At 43.3% G+C, this 25241-nt stretch overlaps 1 protein-coding gene across 4 annotated transcripts in view; it reads left to right on the top strand.

Annotated features, from left to right (window-relative positions):
* Positions 1-1126: 1126 nt before the first annotated feature.
* LOC146080537 (N-acetyllactosaminide beta-1,6-N-acetylglucosaminyl-transferase-like) overlaps positions 1127-25241 on the top strand; it is a 66901-nt gene continuing 42786 nt past the window's right edge. For 2 of the 4 annotated variants that reach the window (XR_014474903.1, XM_083187941.1), the window contains exons 1-2: positions 1127-1277; positions 1512-3105. Coding sequence is in view for 3 of the 4 variants with exons in the window: in XM_083187941.1 (XP_083044067.1) it covers positions 2133-3105 (973 nt within the window). In the remaining variant the exon portion in view is untranslated. The other 2 variants (XM_083187943.1, XM_083187942.1) reach the window with 2 other exon arrangements.

The raw sequence follows: 25241 nt of genomic DNA, 5'->3' as shown, positions 1-25241 counted from the left end.
ACACGCTGGGGAAACATGTTGGAGAGGAGCCTGGAGGGGGGGGGGGGGGGGGCGCCACAAACTTTTTGGCATGGGGGAGCAAAATTTATAGTTACGCCACTGGTCTGGATCCGGATTTTACCCATACCCACAGAATACCCCCACCTCACCAGACATACGGGGCAGTTATGGTGGTCAGCCAATACTCAGCCACATAAGTTCATACCTCCCAACATGACCCTCTCCAGGAGGGACACATTGCTCTATTTCTGGACTTCTCCCTTAGTTAATGATTGCCATTACCTGTGTTGAAGCACCTTTCTAATCAATTAACCTGTGTGAAACAGGTGATGGCAATCATATACTAAGAGGGAAGTGCAGAAACAGAGCAATGTGTCCCTCCTGGAGAGGGTCATGTTGGGAGGTATGTAAATTATTTGTACTAGTGGCGTCAACGGCTGTGGGCCCTTTCTTTGCCATGGGCTCCCGGACAGCGCCGTTAGTTCTGCATCTGTGAAATGGTTACGTTAACAGATAGCAGTGCACATGAACACCTGAGACGTTTAACATTATGATAAATTGGAGCCACTGCCAAAGTAAAGCATTAGACTACTGTTAATTATTTTGTGCATCACAGGCTCCCCAGTAAAGTTGCTTTATATCATACTTGCCTACCTGACCCTCTCCATGCGGGAGAAAGTGCTCTGTTCCTGAACTTCCCTGGTAATGTATGATTGCCATCACCTGTGGGGAGCTAGGTAAAGGCATTTCACTACAGGTGATGGCAATCATATATTACCAGGGAAGTCCAGGAACAGAGCATTTTCTCCCTGAAGGAGAGGGTCAGGTAGGCAAGTATTCAATACCCTATTACAGTGGTTCTCAAACTCGCTCCCCCACACAGTACCCCACACACTTCACATTTTCTAGATCACCGGACAGGTGCACTCATTACCGACTGACATTTCTTAAAAGATCCACAGCAGGTGGAGCTAATCATTTCACTTTATTCTGTGAGGAGACCTGCAAAACATAAACTGTGTGGGCTGCTGACGACCAACTTTGAGAACCTGTGCCCTATTAAGAGCAGGGTGCAGGGCTGCCAGCCAGTCTCTCTTTACTCAATGTTTAGACGTAAGAGGACATACAAGCCTGCAGTGAATCTACTGATCATTCCTCCTCCCCCTCCTCCCAGATGGTTTGGTCTGACTGCACGGGAGCCTGCCAGGGTTCTGCAGACAGAGTAAACCTATAGGGCAATCTCAGAAGAAGGAGATCGGGCTGCTGACATCCTTGAGGTACAGTAGGTGTATTGTGGAAGCGTAATAACAGAGCTGAAGTCAACTAGGTTACAATTGGAGGGGGAGATGTGTGTATATTTATAAGCTTGAAATGAAAGAGGAATACATTTACTATTCTTGTTTATATAGTGTTTGCCATGTTGGTGAGGGGGATTTGCACAATGTCTAGTACTGCCTTTAATGTTCTGTCCCTGCGCTGTCTTGCAATTGCATCTATCTATATCAACACAGGAATTGAAATTGGAAAACAAGTGGGAAAAGCAGGAAGAACTGAATAATACAGGGACATGATTCTGGATGGCACGTTTTGGAGTCTCATCACTACCATCCATTAATTATATTCTTTTCACTTCCACACAACACTTGTTCTGTATGTGTCACTGTACAAATATGTTTTATAAGCAAATCAATTAATTCAAGTGTCACTTTGACAGAATTGTCTAGTCATTCTTTATTGCAAACACATGCCCAATTAACCATTGGTGTGATGACTGTTGTCTGCAGATGATGACCTCATGAAAATTCCCATAATATAACCTTTTTTCAGTATGTAATTTATACACCATTGAATTGCATGACTAGAATATCATTATACAGAAGGAACTGTACTACTAAAAGGTGCTAATCTCTGAGGGCAGAGTAAGCAGTCTCTTAATAATGGGTCTGTCCGGTATTGTTATTTTGTGCACATATCACAGAAGCGCTGCATTCATATGTAAGCTGGCTATCCCAGATGACAGAGTGATGTTGCAGCAGAGCTTCCAGAGGAAACCGACACAATAAAACTGAATCCTAAACATCCTTCCTATGCAACGAGAAAGAAGATGAGGACACCTGGAATACACAGCTAAAATGATGAACATCTACAATAAGCTCTTTATATTTATAAACAGAACTTTGGGGAAAATGACTCTTTTTATATCTTTTTTCATCTTTGTGACAGCACTTGGAGTTGTGCTTTTGTACTTTTGTAACGTCAGTCAATTGAGTAGACAAAATAACTTACACGGATACCAGTTTTCCCAAGATGCATTACTGCTTGATGCTGAATGTGACACATTAGCAAAAAAGAAAAAATCTTTTATTTGGCTAAACTCCTTAATACCGTTTAAGAGACTGAAATGTAAAGATGGATACCTTATACAAAACCACTACATCACAGTTCCCCTCTCAAAAGAAGAAGCTGAGTTCCCTCTAGCTTACATTATTGTACTGCATAAAGAATTTGACACATTTGAGAGGCTGTTTAGAGCGATCTACATGCCACAGAATGTATACTGTATCCATGTTGACGAGAAGGCAAGCGCTGGTTACTTGCAGGCAGTAGATGATTTAATAAACTGTTTTCCTAATGCTTTTCTTGCCTCAAAAATGGAGCCTGTGGTGTATGCTGGAATATCCAGGCTCCAGGCTGATCTGAACTGCATGAGAGATCTCCTGGAGTCAGAGGTACAGTGGAAATATGTGATCAATACTTGTGGACAGGATTTTCCATTAAAGACAAACAAGGAAATTATACAGCATTTGAAAAACTTTAAAGGGAAAAACATCACACCCGGCGTGTTGCCTCCAGATCATGCCATCCCCCGGACCAAATATGTTCATCGTGAGGATATAGTCCATTCCAAAGTGCTAAGGACCAATGTACTAAAGCCGTCCCCTCCTCATAATATCACCATCTACTTTGGGTCAGCGTACGTTGCACTCACAAGGGAATTTACAGCATTTGTTCTGAATGACCAGAGAGCTGTGGACCTATTGAAATGGTCTAAGGACACTTACAGCCCAGATGAACATTACTGGGTGACACTGAACAGAATAGCAGGTATGTACTGTACATACATTTTTTTAATATCTGAATGCAAGTATTTAGTTGAAGCATTTTTGTGATTATTCTATGAATGCATTTGTAGACACTTGTACAATTTTTAAATATTGTTATAAGGGTAACCCCAGTTCTGAAACTCCCAATATAGGGATGCCAGATCCTGGTAATTAAGGCCTTGATTCAAGACCAACAGCGGTCATTCGCTGCATCATTAGTGGCTTAACGCTGTCCGGCCAAACACCCCACTTCGACCCCCCCTAGCCGCCAATGCAAGCCAGGCAGCAGCAGCGACAGCTTAACAGCTGGAGGCTGTTCTGGCTTTTCCACTCGCCCTGGTTCCGGAAGAATCCTGGAATCCAGGTGACTGGAAAAGCCTCCTGGAGGGTTGCCACCAAATTCGGGAGAATCCCGGAAATCAGGGATAGGTGGCAACCCAGTTCCCGACCAAAAATAGCCCTGCATATGATCATGAAACTAGCGGTATTTAAGTGAATTTTTTATATATATATATATATATATATAATTTCACCAAGGTCTTAATAACATCAATTTATTCCAGAGTAATAGCCATATCCAACGTGACGTTTTAATCCAATAAAGATCGTCTTCAGGAATACATGCAATAGGGTCAGCACAATCAAACAGGCAACCTGGTATCCATCCTCCAAACATGTATCCTGTTTGGAGGATGGATACCAGGTTGCCTGTTTGATTATGCTGACCCTATTGCATATATTCCTGATGACGATCTTTATTGGATTGAAACGTCACGTTGGATATGGCTATTACTCTGGAATAAATTGATGTTATTAAGATCTTGGTGAGTGCCCATTTTCTTCATATTATGTCTTGATGCTTGCTCATCTGGTGGAGCACCCCCTTTCAAAGTACGGAACCTTGAGTGCGGTCTCAATGGATAGAGATATATATATATATATATATATATATATATATATATATATATATATATATATATATATATATATATATATATATATATATATATTCCTCCCCAGCACTCCGATGCCCCTATTGTAGGGGTGTCTTTGCCCTGGTGCCTTCCAATGTAGCGTCACCGCCTACCAAGTACATGCATCGGGTCTGGCGGCACTCAGAGTCGGACACAAGATTATTTGCAGAGTGAAACTTTAATCTACGTTTCGGGGTTCAAGACCCCTTTGTCCTGTTTCACTCTGCAAATAATCTTGTGTCCGACTCTGAGTGCCACCAGACCCGATGCATATATGTGTGTGTATGTATATGTGTGTGTGTGTGTGTGTGTATGTGTGTATGTATGTATGTATGTATATATATATATATATATATATATATATATATATATATATATATATATATATATATATATATATAATCACACACACATCACACTGTGCTAGAAGCACCACAGCAGACATCGACACCCCAGGCAGGGAAGAGGAACTGCATGGGTTTTCAAAGATGGCGGGTGCTAGAATGAACACTATGATCGAGTGCACAGGTCAGCGGTCAGGGTCCCCAGCTAGCACATTGGAGCAAAACTGTCAGCTGACCTAGGTGTCATAGTGGCGCCCATGCAAAGGGGAATAGGTGTGCTACGCTAACCGGCCCATGGAGACTGCAGGAGAAATCCCGCTATGGACTACACCCAAGGAAAGTGCCATTCGCAGTTCTGCTCCACAAGATGCACCAGGGTGCAGGTAAGAGACACGGATGAGGACGCACACTGCGATTCCTGACATATCCCATGCATCTTTACATTGTTCTACGGTCATAGCCTCTACCTCCTCTGATGGGAGTCTATTCTAATTGTCCACTACCCCTTCTGTGAAGTAATTTTTCCACCGATTTCACTTGAACCTCCCTCCAGTTTCATTGCATGTCCTTGTGTTTTAATACTTCCCTTCATTTGAATAATGTTTCCCTCCTGGACTTTGTTAAAAACTTTCAAATCTATCAAGGGTTTTATCATGTCCTCCCTTTCTCTTTTCTGCTCCAAACTATATATATCGAGACTTTTTCGTTTTTTGGGGTAAGTTTTGTGATGTAGGCCATACAAAATTTTAGGTATCCTTTTGTGTACCATCTCTAGAGTATTTAAATCCATTTGGAGATATGGCCTTCAGAACTGGACACCGTATTCTACATATTTACATAGTAGTAAAGGCTGAATAAAGACGTGCATCCATCAAGTTCAACCTTTGGTCAGAGTGCATAATCTATTTTCTACAACCCTTTTATCAACTGTGAAATCTGATTTAATTATATACAGATTATGATTGTTTGTTTGTAGGTTTTTACTCAATAGATGTTTATCCAACCTTATTTTAAATTAATTTATTGTGTCTGCTGAGAGCACGTGTCCCGGAAGAGAGTTCCACATTTTAACTGTACTGACCATAAAAAAGTTTTTCTAGGTACAAAATCTTCTCTCCTCTAGTCTAAACTTGTGCCCATGTGTCATAGGATCCTTCCTCAAAGCAAAAATGGAACCTATTGGCCCCTGAAACCTTTGTACATTTTAAACATGTCTCCCCTTAAATGTCTCTTTTTGTAGCGTAAACAATCCCAATTTGTCCAATCTGTCTTCATGGCTTAATTTCTCCAACCCTTTGGAATTTTTCCAATTCTATGATGTCCTTTTTGAAGTGCGGGGCTCAGAATTGTTCTCCATATTCTAGATGCAGTCTAGCCAATGTTTTGAGGCATAATTAAATATGAGTCCTTAGTTTCCATACCCCTTCTTATACATGCTAGTCTGCTCTTGGCCTTATTAGTTGCTACATGACACTGAGGACTACACCCCAGTTTGACAGGTTTATGGTCATTTGGTCTACAGCAAGTTGGTCGACATGGGCTTTAGGTCGACAGGCAATAGGTCGACATGGGGGTTTTGACTGTTTTTTTACCTGACATGTGCCGACAGGCGGTATTTCATGCCCTACCATCCACTAGGGCAGGGCTGGGCAACACCGGCCCTCCAGATGTTAGTGAACTACACATCCCAGGTTGCTTTGCATTAGTTTTGGTATGTGGCCATGCTGAAACTGATGCACGGCATACTGGAATGTGTAGTTCATCAACATCTGGAGGGCCGGTGTTGCCCAGCCCTGCACTAGGGCGTGGTGGGAGAATAAAATAGTGTGCCGAGCTTATTGTGGCAACGTGCCCGAAGCGTGGTGAGTGGATGCGGTGCACTTTAACCAGTGTCCATGTCGACTGTAGATATCCGGGTCAAAAGAAAACCATGTCGACCTTTTGACTGTCAACCGATAGAATGTCGACCTAATGCTTGTGTCGACCTAGAACCATGTCGACCTAGAACCATGTCGACCTAATGATTGTCGACCAACTTGCTGTAGACTAAATCCCATTCCTTTTGACATGACACTGAGTACTACACCCAAGTTTGTTGTCTTTGAACTCCTAGATCATTTTCCAGTTCTGACTTACTCTTGGCCACTCCGTTTAGGTTATACTAGCTAGCACACTGGTTCTGTCTCCCAAGATGCATAACCTTGCCTTTATCCACATTCAACCTCATTTTCCAGTGTTTTGCCAATTCACTCTTAGTTTATTTAGGTCACTCTGGAGCATGGAGACATCCTTGAATGTTCTATTTACCTTGCTCAGTTTTGTGTCATCGGCAAAGATTGAGACTTTACTGAGTATACCCACCCCAATATCATTAATGAATATTAAATAAAAGCAACCTTAGTAACGACCCCCTGTGGCACTCCACTTAGTACAGGTATCATACGCTTAGTACTCAATACTGCACTACTTACAACCACTCTCTGTTCTGCAGCCAGTTTCCTACCAATCTACACATTTTTACCCCAAGTCCCAAATCCTCCAAGTTAAAATTGTACATGAGTTTGTACCAATGACATATAGAGTGGCATTACATAACATGCAAACCATATTATGAGGGGTTTTTTTTATACAAACATACACCTTTTACTGTTGTATTTGTGTGTTACCTTTTGTAATTTTGAAAAAGGTCTTTAAATCTCTTTTGCATGCCATCACGCAGACATGCTTTTAATGTGTATTGAAGTGCACAGTTTAGATATTTACCCTGCTTGACCCTAAATAATCCTGTTTTATATTTGTAAACAACATATTTGCATTTGTTTATGTCAGTAGTAAGGGAAGGTTGGCCTATAGAGCAGACCGGATCTACTCTGCACTAGAACTATGATCCCAAGCATATGGCCCGATTCAGGCCTGTGCACTAGGCTGCATGTATTCGTAGCCTAGCAAGCAGGTTAACGCCATCCTGGCGAACTCATGCCACCCAAATCCTTGGCTGTAAGCGGATGTGTACGCTACCCTGGACATGCAGGAGCACTTTTCTCAGTTTGTCCACCTTTTCCATGTCAACATGTTGACCTTTTGAGCCTTGTCGACCTTTTTCATGTGTTAACCTATGGCCTGTCAACCAATAGTGATCGACCTATTTACTGATGACCCTATGACACATATACTGCAGTGACATCATAATCAAGAGTGAATTACATTGTTAGGAATGTCACATAAAAAAAAAAAATTTGTTGCATACTTGCATGGGCATTGGCAGGAAGTGTGTGTGTGTGTGTGTGTGTGTGTGTGTGTGTGTGATATATATATATATATATATATATATATATATAATTTTATTATTATACATTTTTTTTTATTATTTTTCTATTTGATCACATGTCCTAAGTGATGTGCTTAGGGATAATTCAAGGGTAGAGCTGCCATAGGTGCAATAAGTGTACAGTATGAGGAGCCCACCTTCCCTTTCAGTCATATGCTGGTGTCGCATAGGAGTTTTTTTGCCCAACTGCCTACAAAATATCTAGTTATGTCACTGGAGCTGCTTATTTTAATGTGGTATAAAATGAATTGGAGGCCATAATAATGTAACAAAATATGAACTGGATCACTGTAATGAGGGACAATATGAAGTGGTAGCACTATAGTGTGGCATAAAATGAACGGTTTGTAAAATATGAATTAGGGATATTGTGTTGCATAATATCTACTGGCACACCTACATTCATGACCATCTTAACAGCATGGTAGGCAATTGGCAAAGCAATACACTGGGGCCCTTACCCACACCTTCACCAGAATACAAAAAACTGGTTGGGGCAGGTACATAATGCTGCCACCTGGCCTCTCTGATGTGATGTAATGCAGATATTAATTTACATCATTCAGCCTGTTAGTGCAAGACTGATCAATGTTTGTTTCATAAACAATGTGTACAATATGATTGCATTGTCACATACTGTATCTTCACCCACGTCTACTTACTGGCTTTCACAATATGGCGACAAGCCACCACAGCTTGTTGAATAATGGGGAGTTTAGAAATCCAAGGTGTGGTGAAATGAATAAAACAATAATGTTAGATGAGTTGGTAGAAAAAAAAATTGGTAACAGTTTAGTGCAGTTGATTGTTGATGCGTGCAATGAAACACACTTGTGCATTTACTAACACCTCTAAAAATAAAATGAGGTGATTTAGCTTATTAGTCCGATTCAGAATAGGGAGCTGATCGCAATAAAGTACAACATTAAACTCTCATAGTGTATATGAAAATTTTAATTGTTGGGAAAGATGTGTGTGCAAGTGTTGTTATTTGCAGAGTTATTTCAGCACACACCAGCCGAACAGTCCAAATACTTAAGCAGTAATGTTGGTTTTTGGGAACTGAAGGGTAGATGTATGAATCAGTGATAAGGGCAGAGAACTGATAAAGTACCTGGCACTAATAGATGTTTGTCCACCCTTATTATAAATGAATTTATTTTGTCTGCTGACACCACATCTCCCGGAGAGAGTTCCACAATTTAACTGCACTGACAGTAGAAAAGTTTTTCCTTCTAAGGGTAAATCTTCTCTCCGCCAGTCTAAACTCATGCCCATGTGTCCTAGGATCCTTCCTCAAAGCAAAATGTGTGCCTATTGGCCCCTTATACATTTGTACATTTTAAGCATGTCTCCCTTTAAACATCTCTTTTCCAGCATAAACAATCCCAATTTGTCCAATCTGTCTTCATAGTTTAATTTCTCCAACCCTTTGGATTTTTTCTAATTCTATGTCCTTTTTGTAGTGCAGGGCTCAGAATTGTTCTCCATATTCTAGATGCAGTCTAGCCAATGCTTTATAAAGAGTCATAATTAAATATGAGTCCCTATTTTCCATACCCCTTCTTATACATGCTAGTCTCCTCTTGGCCTTATTAGTTGCTACATGACACTGAGCACTACACCCCAGTTTGACAGGGATACGGTCATTTGGTCTACAGCAAGTTGGTCAACAATCATTAGGTCGACCGGTCATTAGGTCGACATGGTCTAGGTCGATAGTCAATAGGTCGACATGGGGGTTTTGACTGTTTTTTTACCTGACATGTGCCGACAGGCGGTATTTCATGCCCTACCATCCACTAGGGCGTGGTGGGAGAATAAAATAGTGTGCCGAACGTATCGTGGCAACGTGCCCGAAGCGTGGCAAGTGGATGCGGTGCACTTTAACCAGTGTCCATGTCGATTGTGTCGATATCCGGGTAAAAAAAAAACATGTCGACCTTTTGACTGTCGACCTAGACCATGTCAACCTAATGCGTGAGTCGACCTAGAACCATGTAAACCCTAATAATTGTCGACCAACTTGCTGTAGACCAAATGAAAAAAACCATGTCAACCTTTTGACTGTCAACCGATACAATGTCGACCTAATGCTTGTGTCGACCTAGAACCATATTGACCTATCCCCATGTCGACCTAATGATTGTCGACCAACTTGCTGTAGACCAAATGATCCCATTCCTTTTGACATGACACTGAGTACTACACCCCAGTTTGTTGTCTCTGAACTCCTAGATCCTTTTCCAGTTCTGACTTACTCTTGGCCACTCCGTTTAGGTTATACTAGCTAGCACACTGGTTCTGTCTCCCAAGATGCATAACCTTGCCTTTATCCACATTCAACCTCATTTTCCAGTGTTTTGACCACTCACTCTGGTCACTCTGGAGCATGGAGACATCCTTGAATGTTCTAATTACCCTGCTCAGCTTTGTGTCATCGGCAAAGATTGAGACGTTACTGAATGTACCCACCCCAATATCATTAATGAATGTTAAATAAAAGCAGCCCTAGTAAAGACCCCTGTGGCACTCCACTTAGTACAGGTATCGTACACTTAGGGGGTTATTCTGGTTCACTCTCAGAGGCAAATTCCTTCTCAAATGGACAAAACCATGTGCACTGCAGGGGGGGCAGATGTAACATATATGCAGAGAGATTCTCTCTGCACAAGTTACATCTGCCCCACCTCTGCGAGTGAACCAGAATAACCCCATTAGTACTCAATACTGCACCATTTACAACCACTCTGTTCCGCAGCCAGTTTCCTAACAGTCTATACATTTTTACCCCTAGTCCCAAATCTTCCAAATTCAATTTCTACATGAGTTTCTACCAATGACCTATACAGTGGCATTACATAACATGCAAATATATTAATGTTTTTATACAAACATGCACCTTTTACTGTTGTATTTGTGTGTTACCTTTTTGGAATGTTTACATTTTTAACCCCTTAAGGACGCAGCCTATTTGGGCCCAAAGGACGCAGCCCTATTTTTCAAATCAGACGTGTCAATTTATGTGGGAATAACTTTCTAATGCTTTTACTTATCCAACTGATTTTGAGATTGTTTTTTCGTGACACATTATATTTCAAGTTAGTGGTAAATTTTGGTTCATACGTGACACATTATATTTCAAGTTAGTGGTAAATTTTGGTTCATACAGTCTGTGTTTATTTGTAAAAAATACCAAAATTTTGCAAAAATGTGAAAAAATTTGCCATTTTCAAAAGATAAAGGTTTCTGCTTGTAAGATAGATAGTCATACCATACAAAATAGTTAATAACTAGAATTTACCATATGTCTACTTTATGTTGGCATCATTTTTTAAACTTCCTTTTACATTTTTAGGACGGTAGGAGGCTTATAAACATAGAAGCAATTTTTCAAATTTTCAAGAAAATTTCAAAATGTCAAAATTTTAGGGACCAGTTCACTATGAATGTGGCTTTGAGGGGCCTGTATGTTAGACACCCCCATAAATCACCTCATTTAAAAAGCTGCACCCCTCAAAGTATTCAAAGTTTTGCACAGGAATTAAAGCAACATGGAGGTGACATTTTAAAATTTCATTTTTTTTGGCAGAATTTCAAGTTTAATCAGTTATATTCTGTAACATAACATATGTTAACTACCATTTTGTAAACTACACCCCTCAAGGAACTCATCTATGGGTATAGTGAGTACTTTGACCCCACTGGTGTTTTGTCAAATTGTTAGGCACCCCAAAATTTGTTACACAATTTCTCCTGAGTATGGCAATACCCCATCCCATATATGGTTGTAAAACGCTATTTGGGCAGACAGCAGGCTTCAGAAGGGAAGGTGCGCCATTTGGCGTTTTTGGCGCAGATTTTGCTGGAATGGTTCTCATGCGCCATGTTGCATTTGCAGAACCCCTGTTGTATCAGAGCAGTCAAAAACCCCAACAAGTGATACCATTTTGTAAACTACACCCCTCAAGGAACTCATCTATGGGTATAGTGAGTACTTTGACCCCACTGGTGTTTTGTCAAATTGTTAGGCATCGATACGTGAAAATGAAAAATGTCATTTTTTTCCATTAATTTGTAGATTCACCCCATAATTTTATACTTCCACAAAGGGCAATAGTAGAAAAAGCACCCCAAAATTTGTTACACAATTTCTCCTGAGTGTGGCAATACCCCATATATGGTTGTAAAACGCTATTTGGGCAGACAGCAGGCTTCAGAAGGGAAGGAGTGCCATTTTATCACAGAGTTTGCTGGAATGGTTTTCAGGCGCCATCTTGCATTTGCAGAGCCCATATTGTACCTGTGCAGTGGAAATCCCAAGCAAGTGATACCTTTTTGTTACTAGCCCCCCTCATGGAACTCACTTACGGCCGTAGTGAGCATTTTGACCCCACTGGTGTTTTGTCAAATTGTTATGGGCTGTGAAAATAAAAAAAACTATTTTTTTCCATTAATATGTAGCTTTAGATCAAAATGTGCCATTTTCACAAGGGTTAATAGGAGAAATTGTGTAACATATTATGGGGTGCTTTTTCTCCTGAGTATGGCAATAGCATATATGTGTTTGTAAATTTCTGTTTGGACACATGGCAAGACTCAGAAGGGAAGGTAATGGCATGCGGCTCTTTGTACAAGCTGTGTGGAGTACATCTAAATAAATTTTAAAACATTAAAATTCAAGGGAAGTGTGATATATCTTAAAACAATCTTTGATACACAAGCCGGGTTGTGTGGGGCAGGTTTCACATTGGTAAGTTGTGTCCTTTCTTATCCCCTATTTGTAGCATACTCTACATCGTTTCTGGGACCTTCCTTTCTTTCCAGTGTGGGGGACTTCACTCAGAAAATGTTGCCCTGGTACAATTCGCGAGGCCTCGCTTCCAGAAGTACTAGGGCCCCCCTGTTCCTGGTTGCCAAAAATAAGGGCCTTTATTACTGCCTCTTGGTACTCCAGGACATAGGTGCCGATTTATGTTTTTGCTGGTGGGTGCTCATGGAAAAAAGGGGCGTGGCCTATTCAGAAAAGTGGGCATGGCCTCCGTAATACAGACATGTGTATATACAGTATACAATATATATATATATATATATATATATAATGACAACAAAAGATGGTGTCCGGCACAGCCACTTACAAATGTTGCTTCCTGGGTGTTCTCACAAAGATAAGTAGCTTGTTTGACATGCGGCACTCCGTTCTCTTTATTCAGAAATTTTTAATGCCATGTTTCGATGCCTACAGTGGCATCATCATCAGACATACACAATAAAAATACAAACACAATGTGTACCTTCCATCTACCAAACCACAGCATCCCGGAGGGGGAGGAGGGGTCAGGAACCTGGCGTGGGCCACAAAGATGCGGACCACACTTCCGGCGCTAACTCCCAGCGCCGGCAGCTGAATCCCAGATCTTACTTCCAGCGCAGACTAGCGGACACGTGGCTGTGACGTGACCTGCTGGTGCCAACGCTGATAGTCTGCGCCAGAAGCTGTTTGGACCCATAGCGGTCACAGGAGGGCACACCAGCAAGGAAACCTTGTACCAATGAATGCCAGACTATTACAATTTCCATATATATATATATATATCTCCATCAATCAATCATAGATAATATCTACATATACCATATAATATATGTATTAAGCCAGGCAGGGCAGACAAATTTACTTACAGCCTTACAGGATAGTTGGCAGTGACAGTCAGGCTCCCTCAGCTCCTCCACTCCACCGCACCTTCCCCACCCTACCACGCAGGCTTCAGATTCCGATCCCAGCCAGGCCGCTGCAGTCTGCAGACAGTCAGACTCACGAGATGATGAAGTCATCATCTCGCGAGAGTGTCTCTGCACTGAAGCTCCGCAGAGCCGCGGTGGACATGCTGCTGCTGTTGGCCGCTGCCACTGTGTGTACATACATACACTGGTGAGTGACAGGCAGCTGACCCGCTCTCTACTCCAAGCCCTCTGTCTCCCGGCCGCCCCCGTGCTCCCGCTGCCGGCCCGCTGTGCAACTGACCTGCGTGGCGTGCTGCACACTCGCTGCCTCAGAATAAATAATTAAATTAAATAAAGTGTGTGTGTAAGACCCGGCGCTCCCCACAGACTCAGCGCTGGTGGGTGCTTAACATTTTCCGTGGGTGCTCAGGCCCCGGAGCACCCACGGAATCGGCGCCTATGCTCCAGGAATGTCCCCCTTTGGCCTGCAAATCGATGTAGTACAAATGCGTTGTACAGTGCCATTTGTACTATGTGTATAGCTAATTTTTTATACCAGAACCTTGTTTTTCTCATGGCACTGTAAGGCTTCAGCACTTGATCTGACAGGTCGACCCCCCCCCCCCATGTACCTATTATAATCCACAATGCAGTTGGGTTTTGGGGTTTCGGTACTTGTGCCCCGCACTGGGACAGGGGTGCTGCTATGGCCATGCACTGTTGTCAAGATAAGGACATCTCTCTTGTCCCTATACTTGACACACAGTACATTGTCGCTGCATAATGCCCTGCTCTCGCCCCTTCTAAGTGTTTGCCCAAGCAGCGACCTAGGGAGGCTTCTATTATTTTTACGTGCAGTGCCGCATGCCACAGTACTTCTGGAAGCGAGGCTTTTGAATAGTGGGACGCTGGTATAGAAATTATCCAGGTACAGGTGGTATCCCTGGTCCAGCAGTGGGTGCACCAAATCCCACACTATCTTCCCACTAATTCCGAGTAAGGGGGGGCATTGTGGGGGGTCTATTTTTGTGTCTCTACCTTCATATACCCTAAATTTGTGTGTGTACCCTGATGTACTCTCACACAGCTTGTACATCTTCACGCCATACCTTGCCCTCTTACTTGGCAGGTACTGGCGGAATTGGAGCCTCCCTTTGAAATGTACCAGGGACTCATCTATTGAAATGTGCTTCTCGGGGATGTATGCCTGGGCAAACTTGGTACTAAAATGGTCTATTAGGGGTCTAAGTTTATATAACCGGTCATAATTGGGGTCATCCCGGGGTGGGCACTGTGCATTATCCCTATAATGGAGAAACCTAAGGATCGCTTCGAAGCGGGTCCTTGACATAGCCACACGGAACATTGGTGTATTGTATAAGATGTCTGTGTTCCAGTAGGACCTAATCGTGGGCTTATTCACTAGTCCCATGCACAGTACAAGGCCCCAAAATATAACCATTTCATTTTTATGTACAGGGGTCCACTTGCCGGGCTGGGCATAATTAGAGGTGGGGTTTTGCTCAATAAATTGTTGGGCATAAACATTAGTCTGGGTGACCATTAGATTAACTAAATCATCAGTAAAAAAAAAATTTAAAAAGTCCAGCTCTCTGAACCCTGCTGAATTGAATTGTATTCCTGGATTCCCTGTGAACTCAGGGACCTGGGGTACGTAGTTTTCAGTGGTTGTCCATGTGGGGTCAGAGGACTCGACTACTGCAGTGGGAGTCCTGCGTTGCCTCCTTGGGGGTTCATCAGAGTCACTAGATGATGAAGAGGATGACAAACGGAAATTTCTCATCCTCGCTAGCAGACTCAGTTTCAGAGGCCAGAAACTCGTATGCCTCCTCGGCAGTATGTGTTCGGTGGGCCATAGTTTTATTGGTGTATGTATTTATGAGGTGCTTCAACACGTGTGGGGTTTTGTAGCACTGACAATTTTCCAGAAAAATTAAGCCACGTAAAGAAAAATTATGGTGTGCGAATGCACTGAAAAATTATAGTGTGCAAATGCACTGAAAAATTATGGTGTGCAAATGCACTGAAAAATTATAGTGTACGGATAAGGTACAGAAATATAGTATGCGGATCACGCACAGAAATATAGTGATAAAGTACAGAAAAATTATAGTGTACGGATAACGTACAGAAAAATTATACGGATCACAACACACAAAATTAGGTGGTGACCACAGGGAGGGTGATCACAGCACAGATGACCACAGGGAGGGTGATCACAGCACAGATGACCACAGGGAGGGTGATCACAGCACAGATGACCACAAGGAGGATGATCACAGCACAGATGACCACAGGGAGGGTGATCCCAGCACAGATGACCACAGGGAGGGTGATCACAGCACAGATGACCACAGGGATGGTGATCACAGCACAGATGACCACAAGGAGGATGATCACAGCACAGATGACCACAGGGAGGGTGATCCCAGCACAGATGATCACAGGGAGGGTGATCCCAGCACAGATGACCACAGGGAGGGTGATCCCAGCACAGATGACCACAGGGAGGGTGATCACAGCACAGATGACCACAGGGAGGGTGATCACAGCACAGATGACCACAGGGAGGGTGATAGCAAATAGAGAAAAAGAATGTCCTATGACGGTGCACCTCAAACAATTAAAATGTAACTTTTATTATTTTATTTAAGAACTGCGAAATAAAATAAGGACATATAATAACAAACAAGGGTGGGGTTCACACAATTTAAAACCAAGGTGGCAGGCAGATAATGTGCAAAGAGGTGTTTGGTGTAATACTGGATTTGTGTGTCTGGTCGAGCCAGAAGATTATTCTGCTGGACCAGAATTATAAATGTAAGAGCGGGTTTTAGAACAAAACCTCTTAAATTGGCTCTTCAGTGACCAGGTTTTAATTAAACACTGCGTAACACGGTGGTTAACTCTATATCATCACTAGAGGGGCAATTGGGGATCTCCACACATTGTGATATATCTCATCAGATGCGTGAGTGAAAATCTCTTCCTAACTCTTACAGGAGAATCCCTCTACAAATGCACACCTTTAGAAAAATATGAGCGCAGTGAGAAAAAAAAAAGGACAGATGACCCTACATGTGTAATTGGGGAGTATCTCCAAATTGCACGGGTGTCACTGCACCAATAGGGTATCTGACTGCGAGTGTCCAGCTGGAGCCGCCTCCCAATGGCTGGACGTGCTGAGCAAAGTGCTCCGTTTTATAAGCAGTCTCAGCGTGTAAATGTACACTGGAGTCTGTACCGCCCTCTATATCGGTGAGTGCGGCAGTACTAATTGCCCAGTGTGTATCGGATCTTAGCGGCAGCCATCTTTACTATGTCACCTTGGCCCTTATTCTGATCGGTGCGTACTTTCCCGAATTCTTACGGTGCGGTCCGCACGCCACGCTGTGCGGTGGCGTACGGCCAACGTCCGTAGAAACGCCCATGTGTCCTCCACATTCGGACGGACTCACTCTTTAAGAACAGGGCATGTGTACGGACGACATACAAACCGTGCGTGTGCGGTGGAAACGTACAGATTCTGCACGGTCTTCCCGCACAAGCACGGTCTTACCGCGTCAGAACGTACGGGAAGCTGTCAGTACGCACCGATGCGGAGTATTTACGCTCAATCCCACACTTTTTTACTGAGTACACACAGCGATCACATGACCCAATTAGGCAACCTCATGAAAAAGGGATTGTTATCAATTTCAATCAATTAAATGCTCATCTATACTGACCCACATTCCTACTACATTCATTACACACATTAACCCTTACAGCATGTGACCCTAACATACATCTATATACACTATTTACATTTGGCTTATTTAAAAGATTTTAAACAAGTTACACATATACTTTTGCATGTTAGAAAAAAACACAGACAACTTTGAACTTTAAATAACTATTTATTATTAGAAAGAACAAAAAATAATTGTCAAAAAAATTAATTTGGCCCATCTATCAGCCGGTCCATTTCGGCCATAATCTGCCGCATGTGGCCTCTAATTCATAGGAGGGCCCCACGGAGACCCTCCTCTGCTTGGGCAGCCTCATCTGTGGAGGAAATACAAATTGAAAAATTAATAATGATATTCATGCATACATTTAACATAGTCATACCTACATTTTAAACATGCACGTGACAGGTGTGTGTGTATATGTATATGTATATGTATATGTGTATATATATATATATATATATATATATATATATATATATATATATATATATATATGACACATACACCTATACATACATGCATACATACTACATGGAAAGCCTGATTTTTGCCCTATACCCTTTACTCTGTATAACACCTCACAGTCAAAGTTCAGTGTCTGTTATATGATGGAGCCTGGCTGGGGAGTTACACAACTCTCAGGAATGCACAGTACATTGGTGCAATCAAGCATGGCTTGCCTGCTGATGGTCTGCTCCAGAAATCATTGTCATAATGCCAGTTAGGGGAAGCTGCAGCACTAACCCACTCCCATGCTCAAAAGCATTACTAAGACCAAATCAACACACAATTATGGTGCAAAACATACATGCAGACCGCAGGGGGTGGTTAGCTCGAGGAGGGCCCAGGGGCACTGACCACTTGTTACTCCAGTCTAAGCCACGCCAGTCCGTACTCCATTTATGCCATACTGAATCTAGTTTACAAAGATCAATCACCAGTAAACTCTACTCACCTATATGAGGCTTTCTTCCAGGATACAGATTAACTACACAGGTTCAGTGGCACTTAAAATCGACATGAAAGCCATCCGCACAACCTGTGTCATTAATATGTGTCCAGGATGAAAGGGATGGTTTGCCCACCCTATCTAACCCCTAAGTGTGTCTGTTGCTACCCAGTTTGTTTTATCACTTTATAGTATTGAAAAAAACAATTGAATCACCAGTGCTACAAAGCAAATAGAAGATGACAAAAGGAATAATGAATCTTTATCTATACATACCAATTTCTGGTGCCTGCACCACCTCACAGGCCTCCTCTTCTCCTGTGGACTCCACATGTGGCACCTCCTCCTCTTCTGCCACCTCGTCCTCCACTGCCACCACCTCCGCTGCCCAGACCTCCTCCTCCACTTCCTCCCTTTCCTCTTCCTCCCTTTCCTCTTCCTCCACTACCCCTTCTTCAATGGCAACCTCCTCTGCCATGACTGCCTCCGCATCCTCCTGGGCCTGGGAGGCCTCTGAGTCTTCTCGGGCCTGTCTTGCTTGTTCCCGTGCTGTGTTTGGGAAAAGACAAAAAAGTGCCAATTAGTGGTAATTTGTATTAAGCCTTATCAACCTATAAATGCAAAGGTTATAAGTACTGATAATTGTACAGCCAAACAGCTCCTTAGTGGCCTTTACAAAACACAGCCTGTAACATGGCAGGTATGCTGTGACATTTGGGCCATTGTAAGCATCACAAACATTAATCCTACACAATGACATATTTTATGACCATTACAGGGTGTCAAACAGGAAGTAGCACACATATAGTGTATGCCATGTTTCACTCAGGATCAGGCTGGTGACCTTATTGCCATTTAATGTATAAACACTCACATCTCACTATGCTCGCCCTGATTTGCTGGAGCAAATCCGGCTGGCGACGTCTCAAGTCGGACCACCGCCGCTCCAGCTGTGCGATGGTCCGCCGCACCTGCGTACGTGCGAATATGCGGCGGCGGGCCACCGCATAAGCATTCCGCTTCTGGCAGTTCGTTATAAATGGGCCCGTCCGCCCCAGCCTGGTCTCCATAACGGAGACCAGTGTCCTCAGCTCCGCTGGCGAGAAAGGTGCTGCTCTGCCATAGGCCGCCATCTTAGCAATGGCACAAATCAAACAATCATGTGCTGTCATTGGTTGATCAGAGTGATATTTGGTATTAACTTTATTGTTCATTTTTACACTAACAGTGTGTATGCGCCCGAACAGACGGCTAACCCATTGCATCGCACACCCATCCTAAACAGACAGTGTAAAATAAGATGGAAACACATTACATATAATCTATAACATTCACCAAACATGGGTATAAGCAACAGGTGAAATAGTCTGCCTCACTAGACACTTACACCTAACTCAACAAGGTACTAAACAGCTATTTTATAATGAAAGCTATGCAGCAGAAACATAGCAAATAGTGGCAGACCTTTTCCCAAAATTAGGCCATGCTGCCATGTGTACACTTACCTTCTACTGGCCCATACTACAGAGGTGGAATGAAAAGTAGCTACTATCCAGCCTGAATTTGGAGTGCTTTCACATGTGATTTGGATGCTAGCACTGATTACTTGTGCCTAAGTGGTGGACTGGATTTACATATGGAATGGGTAGTGTCAGTTGTACTACATACCAAACAAGTGCACAGTACAGATGTACATTCAAATATACATTTCATGTGTGACCTATGTTTTATTTGGTCATTGGTGTTGAAATCTGCATTTAGCTACTAAATCAGACTTACTCAGTTTGCCAGGTTTTTGAGAAATATTTATCCACACCAACGGGCGTGCCGTATGCGCCGCACGGTTGACGCTGCCGTACGGAACGCAGGTTGCAGCTGATTAACGCCAATTACAGAAATAGTATTTAAAGTTGTCCTAGAAAGGCAAACAGTTGTTGCAAACATGGCTGGCTCAGAGTCAGAGGAAGAACAGGTGGTGCAGAACCTCTTGGCCCGCATGGAGTCCAACACCACCTATGTCCCCCTCAACCCAGAGCAGCCAGATGGGCCATCAACATCAGGCCAATCGGCAGCTGGCCCATCCTCAGCATCAGCAGAATCATTGGGAACACAGCAGGTGGCTTCCCAACAGAGTAGCCTGGCCAGCACTTCAAGTACAGCAACCCGTGGCCGTGGCAGTGGCGGTGCCAGTGGTCGTGGCCGTGGTCGCAATCGGGCAACAGAGGAACCAACCACCAGAAACATGGCAAATGAACCGCAGGAGCTTGCCATCCTGGTGACCCGGGCACGGGATTTGATCGAGTGCCCAGCGGTAAAGTTGACACACACAAGGAGATGGAAGATCTGGGAGGAGATAACGGCGGAGATTAATGCGGTGGCTCCACAAGTTCGTGAGGCGGAGCACGTTAAGAAGAGGCAAGTACATGTGTGTTACATTTGAGCAGTACAAGTCCAGTAATGTTTACATTCAATATTAGATGGAGTTGGTCAATGGGTGGTCACGTTGCTTGGAGGCACAGACATGTTTGCCATGACATTGAATTGATAGTTATTGTAGGGTGACTGTGGTTGTATCTTCTAAGGGTTGTTTTTCAAAATGAATACAGGTTGAGTATCCCGTATCCGAGTATCCGTTATCCGAATTATTCCAAAAACCATACATTCCAGAAAGTGAAAAAAAAAAATTTTTTTTGCTAAAAACTCACTGGGGACATATGTAACAGCACTACTGGTGACATGATATGTAACTGGCACTATATATGTGCAAGACAATGATTGCTTGGCCTTCAAATTCAATATCTGAGATAGTACACAAATTTTGTTTCATGTTTTGAAACCTTGTTTTTTGAACAAATAAAATATATTTGTGTGTATTTTATGTGGTAATAAAATATATTTGTGTGTATTTTATGTGTTTATACAGCATACATGCAAGATACTTCAAAATACATCATTGAAATATTAAAATATTCCGAAATACGGAATAATCCGTTATCCAAAATTCTCCTGGTCCCGAGCATTTTGGATACGGGATACTCAACCTGTATAATGTAAGTTTGGTGTCAGTAGGCACATGTTGTATTATGTTTCAGATTGCAATGGGTGCTACAGCAAACATGAGGAGTGACATGTATTAATATGTACACTTTGATTGCAGGTGGCACGACTTCAAAGGCAACCTCAAGAAACACAGCCACACCTCTGGGGCTGGCCCCATGCCTTCAAAGCTGCAGCTCACCCCCCTTGAACAGATGGCCGAGTGCTGCATTGCAGTGGAGGAGGTCCGGGGGGTGAGCACCATAGACAGCGAGTCCCCAGCGGAAGTGATGGCTTCTACGCTTGAAGGTAATTATTTGCCAGGCCATAAGTAGATGTTTTTAATTTTGCATGGAATGTGTGGTAATTGGTATTTTCTCTTTCAACAGCATCCCCACCGCTTGGTCAAGAATCTCTTGAGGAGGTTGTGGAGTCCGTGCCACCTGGGCCCAGTAGCAGGCCCGTGCAGCAGCAGGCGGCAATTTCCGCGGCTGAATTGTCCACGTGGGGGCATGTGCTTGAAAATATTGTGCAGCAGGGAGAGTCGGCATCAGAGCGGGTGCGTAGGGCCGAGGAGGTGCTGCAGGGTTTGACCACCAGCCAGCAGAGTATTGCTGCGAGCATGCAGGCTATTGCTGCTAGCCTGCAGGTGCTGGCTGATCAAGCCCTGCGGCAAAATGAACTCCTCCTCCGCCATAATGAACTTATGGTGGAGCTAGTTACCAGCAATAGGGTCCTAATGTCACCCGTTTCTGGTGCAGTCCCAACATCATCACTCCCTGCTGCCAGAGGGGGAAGAACATCCCCCCCCCTCCCCAGCATGTGCTCCACGTGACCCACCATCTGAGCGTGGCCGTGGGCGAGGCCGAAGAGCTGCTGCACGTGGCAAGGAGCCTGCCAGGGGCAAACGTGCCCGCAAATGAACTTGTGTCCCCATTTAATCTCCACCGTTATGTCTTCCCAAATCTTCCATTGAGCTGTGTGTGTCAGCATCCTGTGTCAAATTCCGTGCCGAGGGTCACCACATTTGCCCACGGTTCAAATGTCATGTTTGGTTCCCCTGTTGCCCTGTTTGGCCTAGCATTACTGTGTGCTGTACTTGAAGTGTTGGTGCTCTACTTTTGTGGTGAAGCCACCTGATGTGTTCCTAATGATTCTGCTGTGGCTATTTATTATATATTATTTACTTTTAGTCCTGTTATGGTACCATTTATTTTGTGATGGTTTTGAAAATATTTTCTACGTTTTATTAATAAATGTTATTTTTGCCCCCCAAATATCTGGATTAATTGATACATGCAGAAGTGACATGTGTATTAGTTTTATTAATATTAAGTTGTGTTCATTATTTGCAGTGTAAAAGTGTGTGAAAACTGCAGCATATATGTGTGTGTTTAGTAATGGTCCATTTAAGGTGCATTGGTTTCAATTGAAGCAGTGAGAAGCGTGTAATTGACAAGTAATGAGTAAATTAGGTGATTGTATTGTGTTCAGCTGACATTGGTTGAGGTGCGTCCGTCCTGATTAGGCGTTCCGATTGCCTAGCGCATGACCGAGTGGTGTCCGCTAAGCAATACTAGCCTTTTGGACACCGCACATTTCTTCCCTTTTTGTTCGCGTGCATTCGGCGTGCTATCCGAATGCACGCCTACCAAAATAAGTGTACTCCCCCGTGCCCGCCCATGTTTCCGCCCAGTTTAGCCCACTTTGAAACTACGCCCCTGTGTCATTCCGCATGACGCCCATAACACGCCTATATTGGCCGAGTGATTGCGGTGCACATTTCTGTACGGTATTAGTGAGAACAAGTACGGAGACCATGCGTGGCACATGCGCATGGCGTTCCCCACGCATGCGCAGACGGCTAAAAAACGCGATCCGAAAGAATACGGGAAAGTACGCACCGATCAGAATAAGGGCCCTTGTCACTTGACAAGGCGACATGACACGGCGGGGACGTACCGGTACGGCAAGTTGTGTGAACTACCTCGCTGCAGTGACGTACCGGTACGTCTCAGGGCGGGAAGGGGTTAAAATGTCTTAAATTGCTTTTAGTGTGTTTTTGAAGTGCACAGTTTAAACCTTTACCCTGCTTGAACCTAAATAATCCTGTTTTAGTTTTGTTAACAACACATTTGCATACGTCAGTAGTGAGGAAGGTTGGCCTTTAGAGCAGACCAGATCTGTTCTGCACTAGGACTGAGGTCCCAAACATATGGCCCGATTCAGACCTGCTCACTAGGCTGCATACAGTGGCGTAAGTTTGTCCCAGTTGCCCGGAGGCAAGATAAATAGTGGTGCCCCCCCCCAACACACACACAAAAACACACCACCATATATAAATATGTATGTATGTATGTTAAGTATATTATGTTTAAAATAAAGAAAGAGGAGTCCGTCACAAAAGCGATATTGACAGCTTTCAATTAACTGATTCCGACTCACAGGGGAGGAGAGGTGCCCCCTAGAGAGCAGGAGCCCGGCGGCAAATGACTCCATTGTCTCCTAGAGTTACGCCTCTGGCTGCATATATTTGCAGCCTAGCAAGCAGGTTAACACCAACCTGGCAAACTCATGCCACCCAAATCCTTCCCTGCGAGCGGATGTGTGCAAAAGCAATTTTCTCAATTTGTCCACAAATTGACTGCTATGACACGTGAGTTGATTCATGCTCAGACTCCCCAGTCTCAGACCCAGAAGTCCTGAGCCGGAGCCGCTTTGCAAAGGACAGCAACTTTATTAACTGCATTAATAATTGCATACTTTAGTGCATATGGGATTATTAAGAATGCCGGAAGCAGTGAATTCCGGCAATGTGGGGAGGCACATGTAAGCGCATTCCCCCACAATCTGATAAATGAGTACATTTTCTTACCTCTTGGGAACAGCCAGCCACCTTTACTGTCCTCTACTAGGTGGAACTGATTAGAATTTCTGAAGACTCTTGAGTCAAGCGCTCTTCCAGGCCACCCTATAAAGACATCCGTGAAGCCAAAACAGAATGTATGTTTATTTTTTAAAAAGGTACAATATGCACATAATATAAAATACATACTTCAAAAAAAAAAAATTACCAATACTTGTGGTCAACAACTGCCTGTAAGATGATGGAATACCAATGTTCGGTCTGTCCCCATGAAGGACATGGGCTTCCTGCACAAATATTGAAGTCACTTCGTATTCCTCTCAGCCAAATACTGCGCAATCCTCCTCCTCATGAAATAGTAGTATAGCATGCTGCACAGTGTGACACGCAGAATCAGATAGCATTAAAGCACAAATACTCATGAGCTCCGGGATGTCTGCCATGGCTGCTGCTGCAATGATATGAACAATACCTGCCCCTCACTTTTGTTTCCTTTGTGATCTCTTGTTTGTGAGACTAAAAAAGTCGATGTTTTAATGACCTCAATAGGTTTTGCAGGGCTGACCCGGGTCATTTAAAAAAAAAAAAATTACATAGATATACATTTTATATTGACAGAAAATTTGATAATCCTCAAGAAACTGTCAAATTTTGTCTTGCAACAAATACAATGTTGCTTAGAATTGATCTGACCATGACCTTTTTAAAAGGGACATGTTCATTTTTTATATTGATTCAAGTTGAGCTATTTATGATTCTACGGTACTTCTTTACTTTCACGGCGCCACTAGATAGGACACATAGGATACTAGATAGGATACGATTTTGTATGCGATTTGACATAAGATATCGCATAAGATATAGGATAAGATTTACTATCCATTTCATTACCCCACTATCCACTAGGGCGTGGAGTTGATTTTATATAGCGTGGCGAGCGCAGCGAGCCACCGAGCCCGAAGCGTGGCGAGCGGACACGGAATGTATTTTATGGAATTGCATGCAAATGGCATGCAATATTGGGGACTTGCTTTGAAACAACATCAGTGTCCCCTCGCGGGGCTCGCTGCGCTCGCCACGCATCGGGCTCGGTGGCTCGCTGCGCTCGCCACGCTATATAAAATCAACTCCACGCCCTAGTGGATAGTGGGGTAATGAAATGGA

Source organism: Crinia signifera, chromosome 5, assembly GCF_055691185.1.
Source record: "Crinia signifera chromosome 5, ASM5569118v1, whole genome shotgun sequence".
In the NCBI taxonomy this organism is placed as follows: Eukaryota; Metazoa; Chordata; class Amphibia; order Anura; family Myobatrachidae; genus Crinia; species Crinia signifera.
The sequence above is the reverse complement of the archived record's forward strand: the minus strand, read 5'-3'. Positions and strand labels throughout refer to the sequence as shown.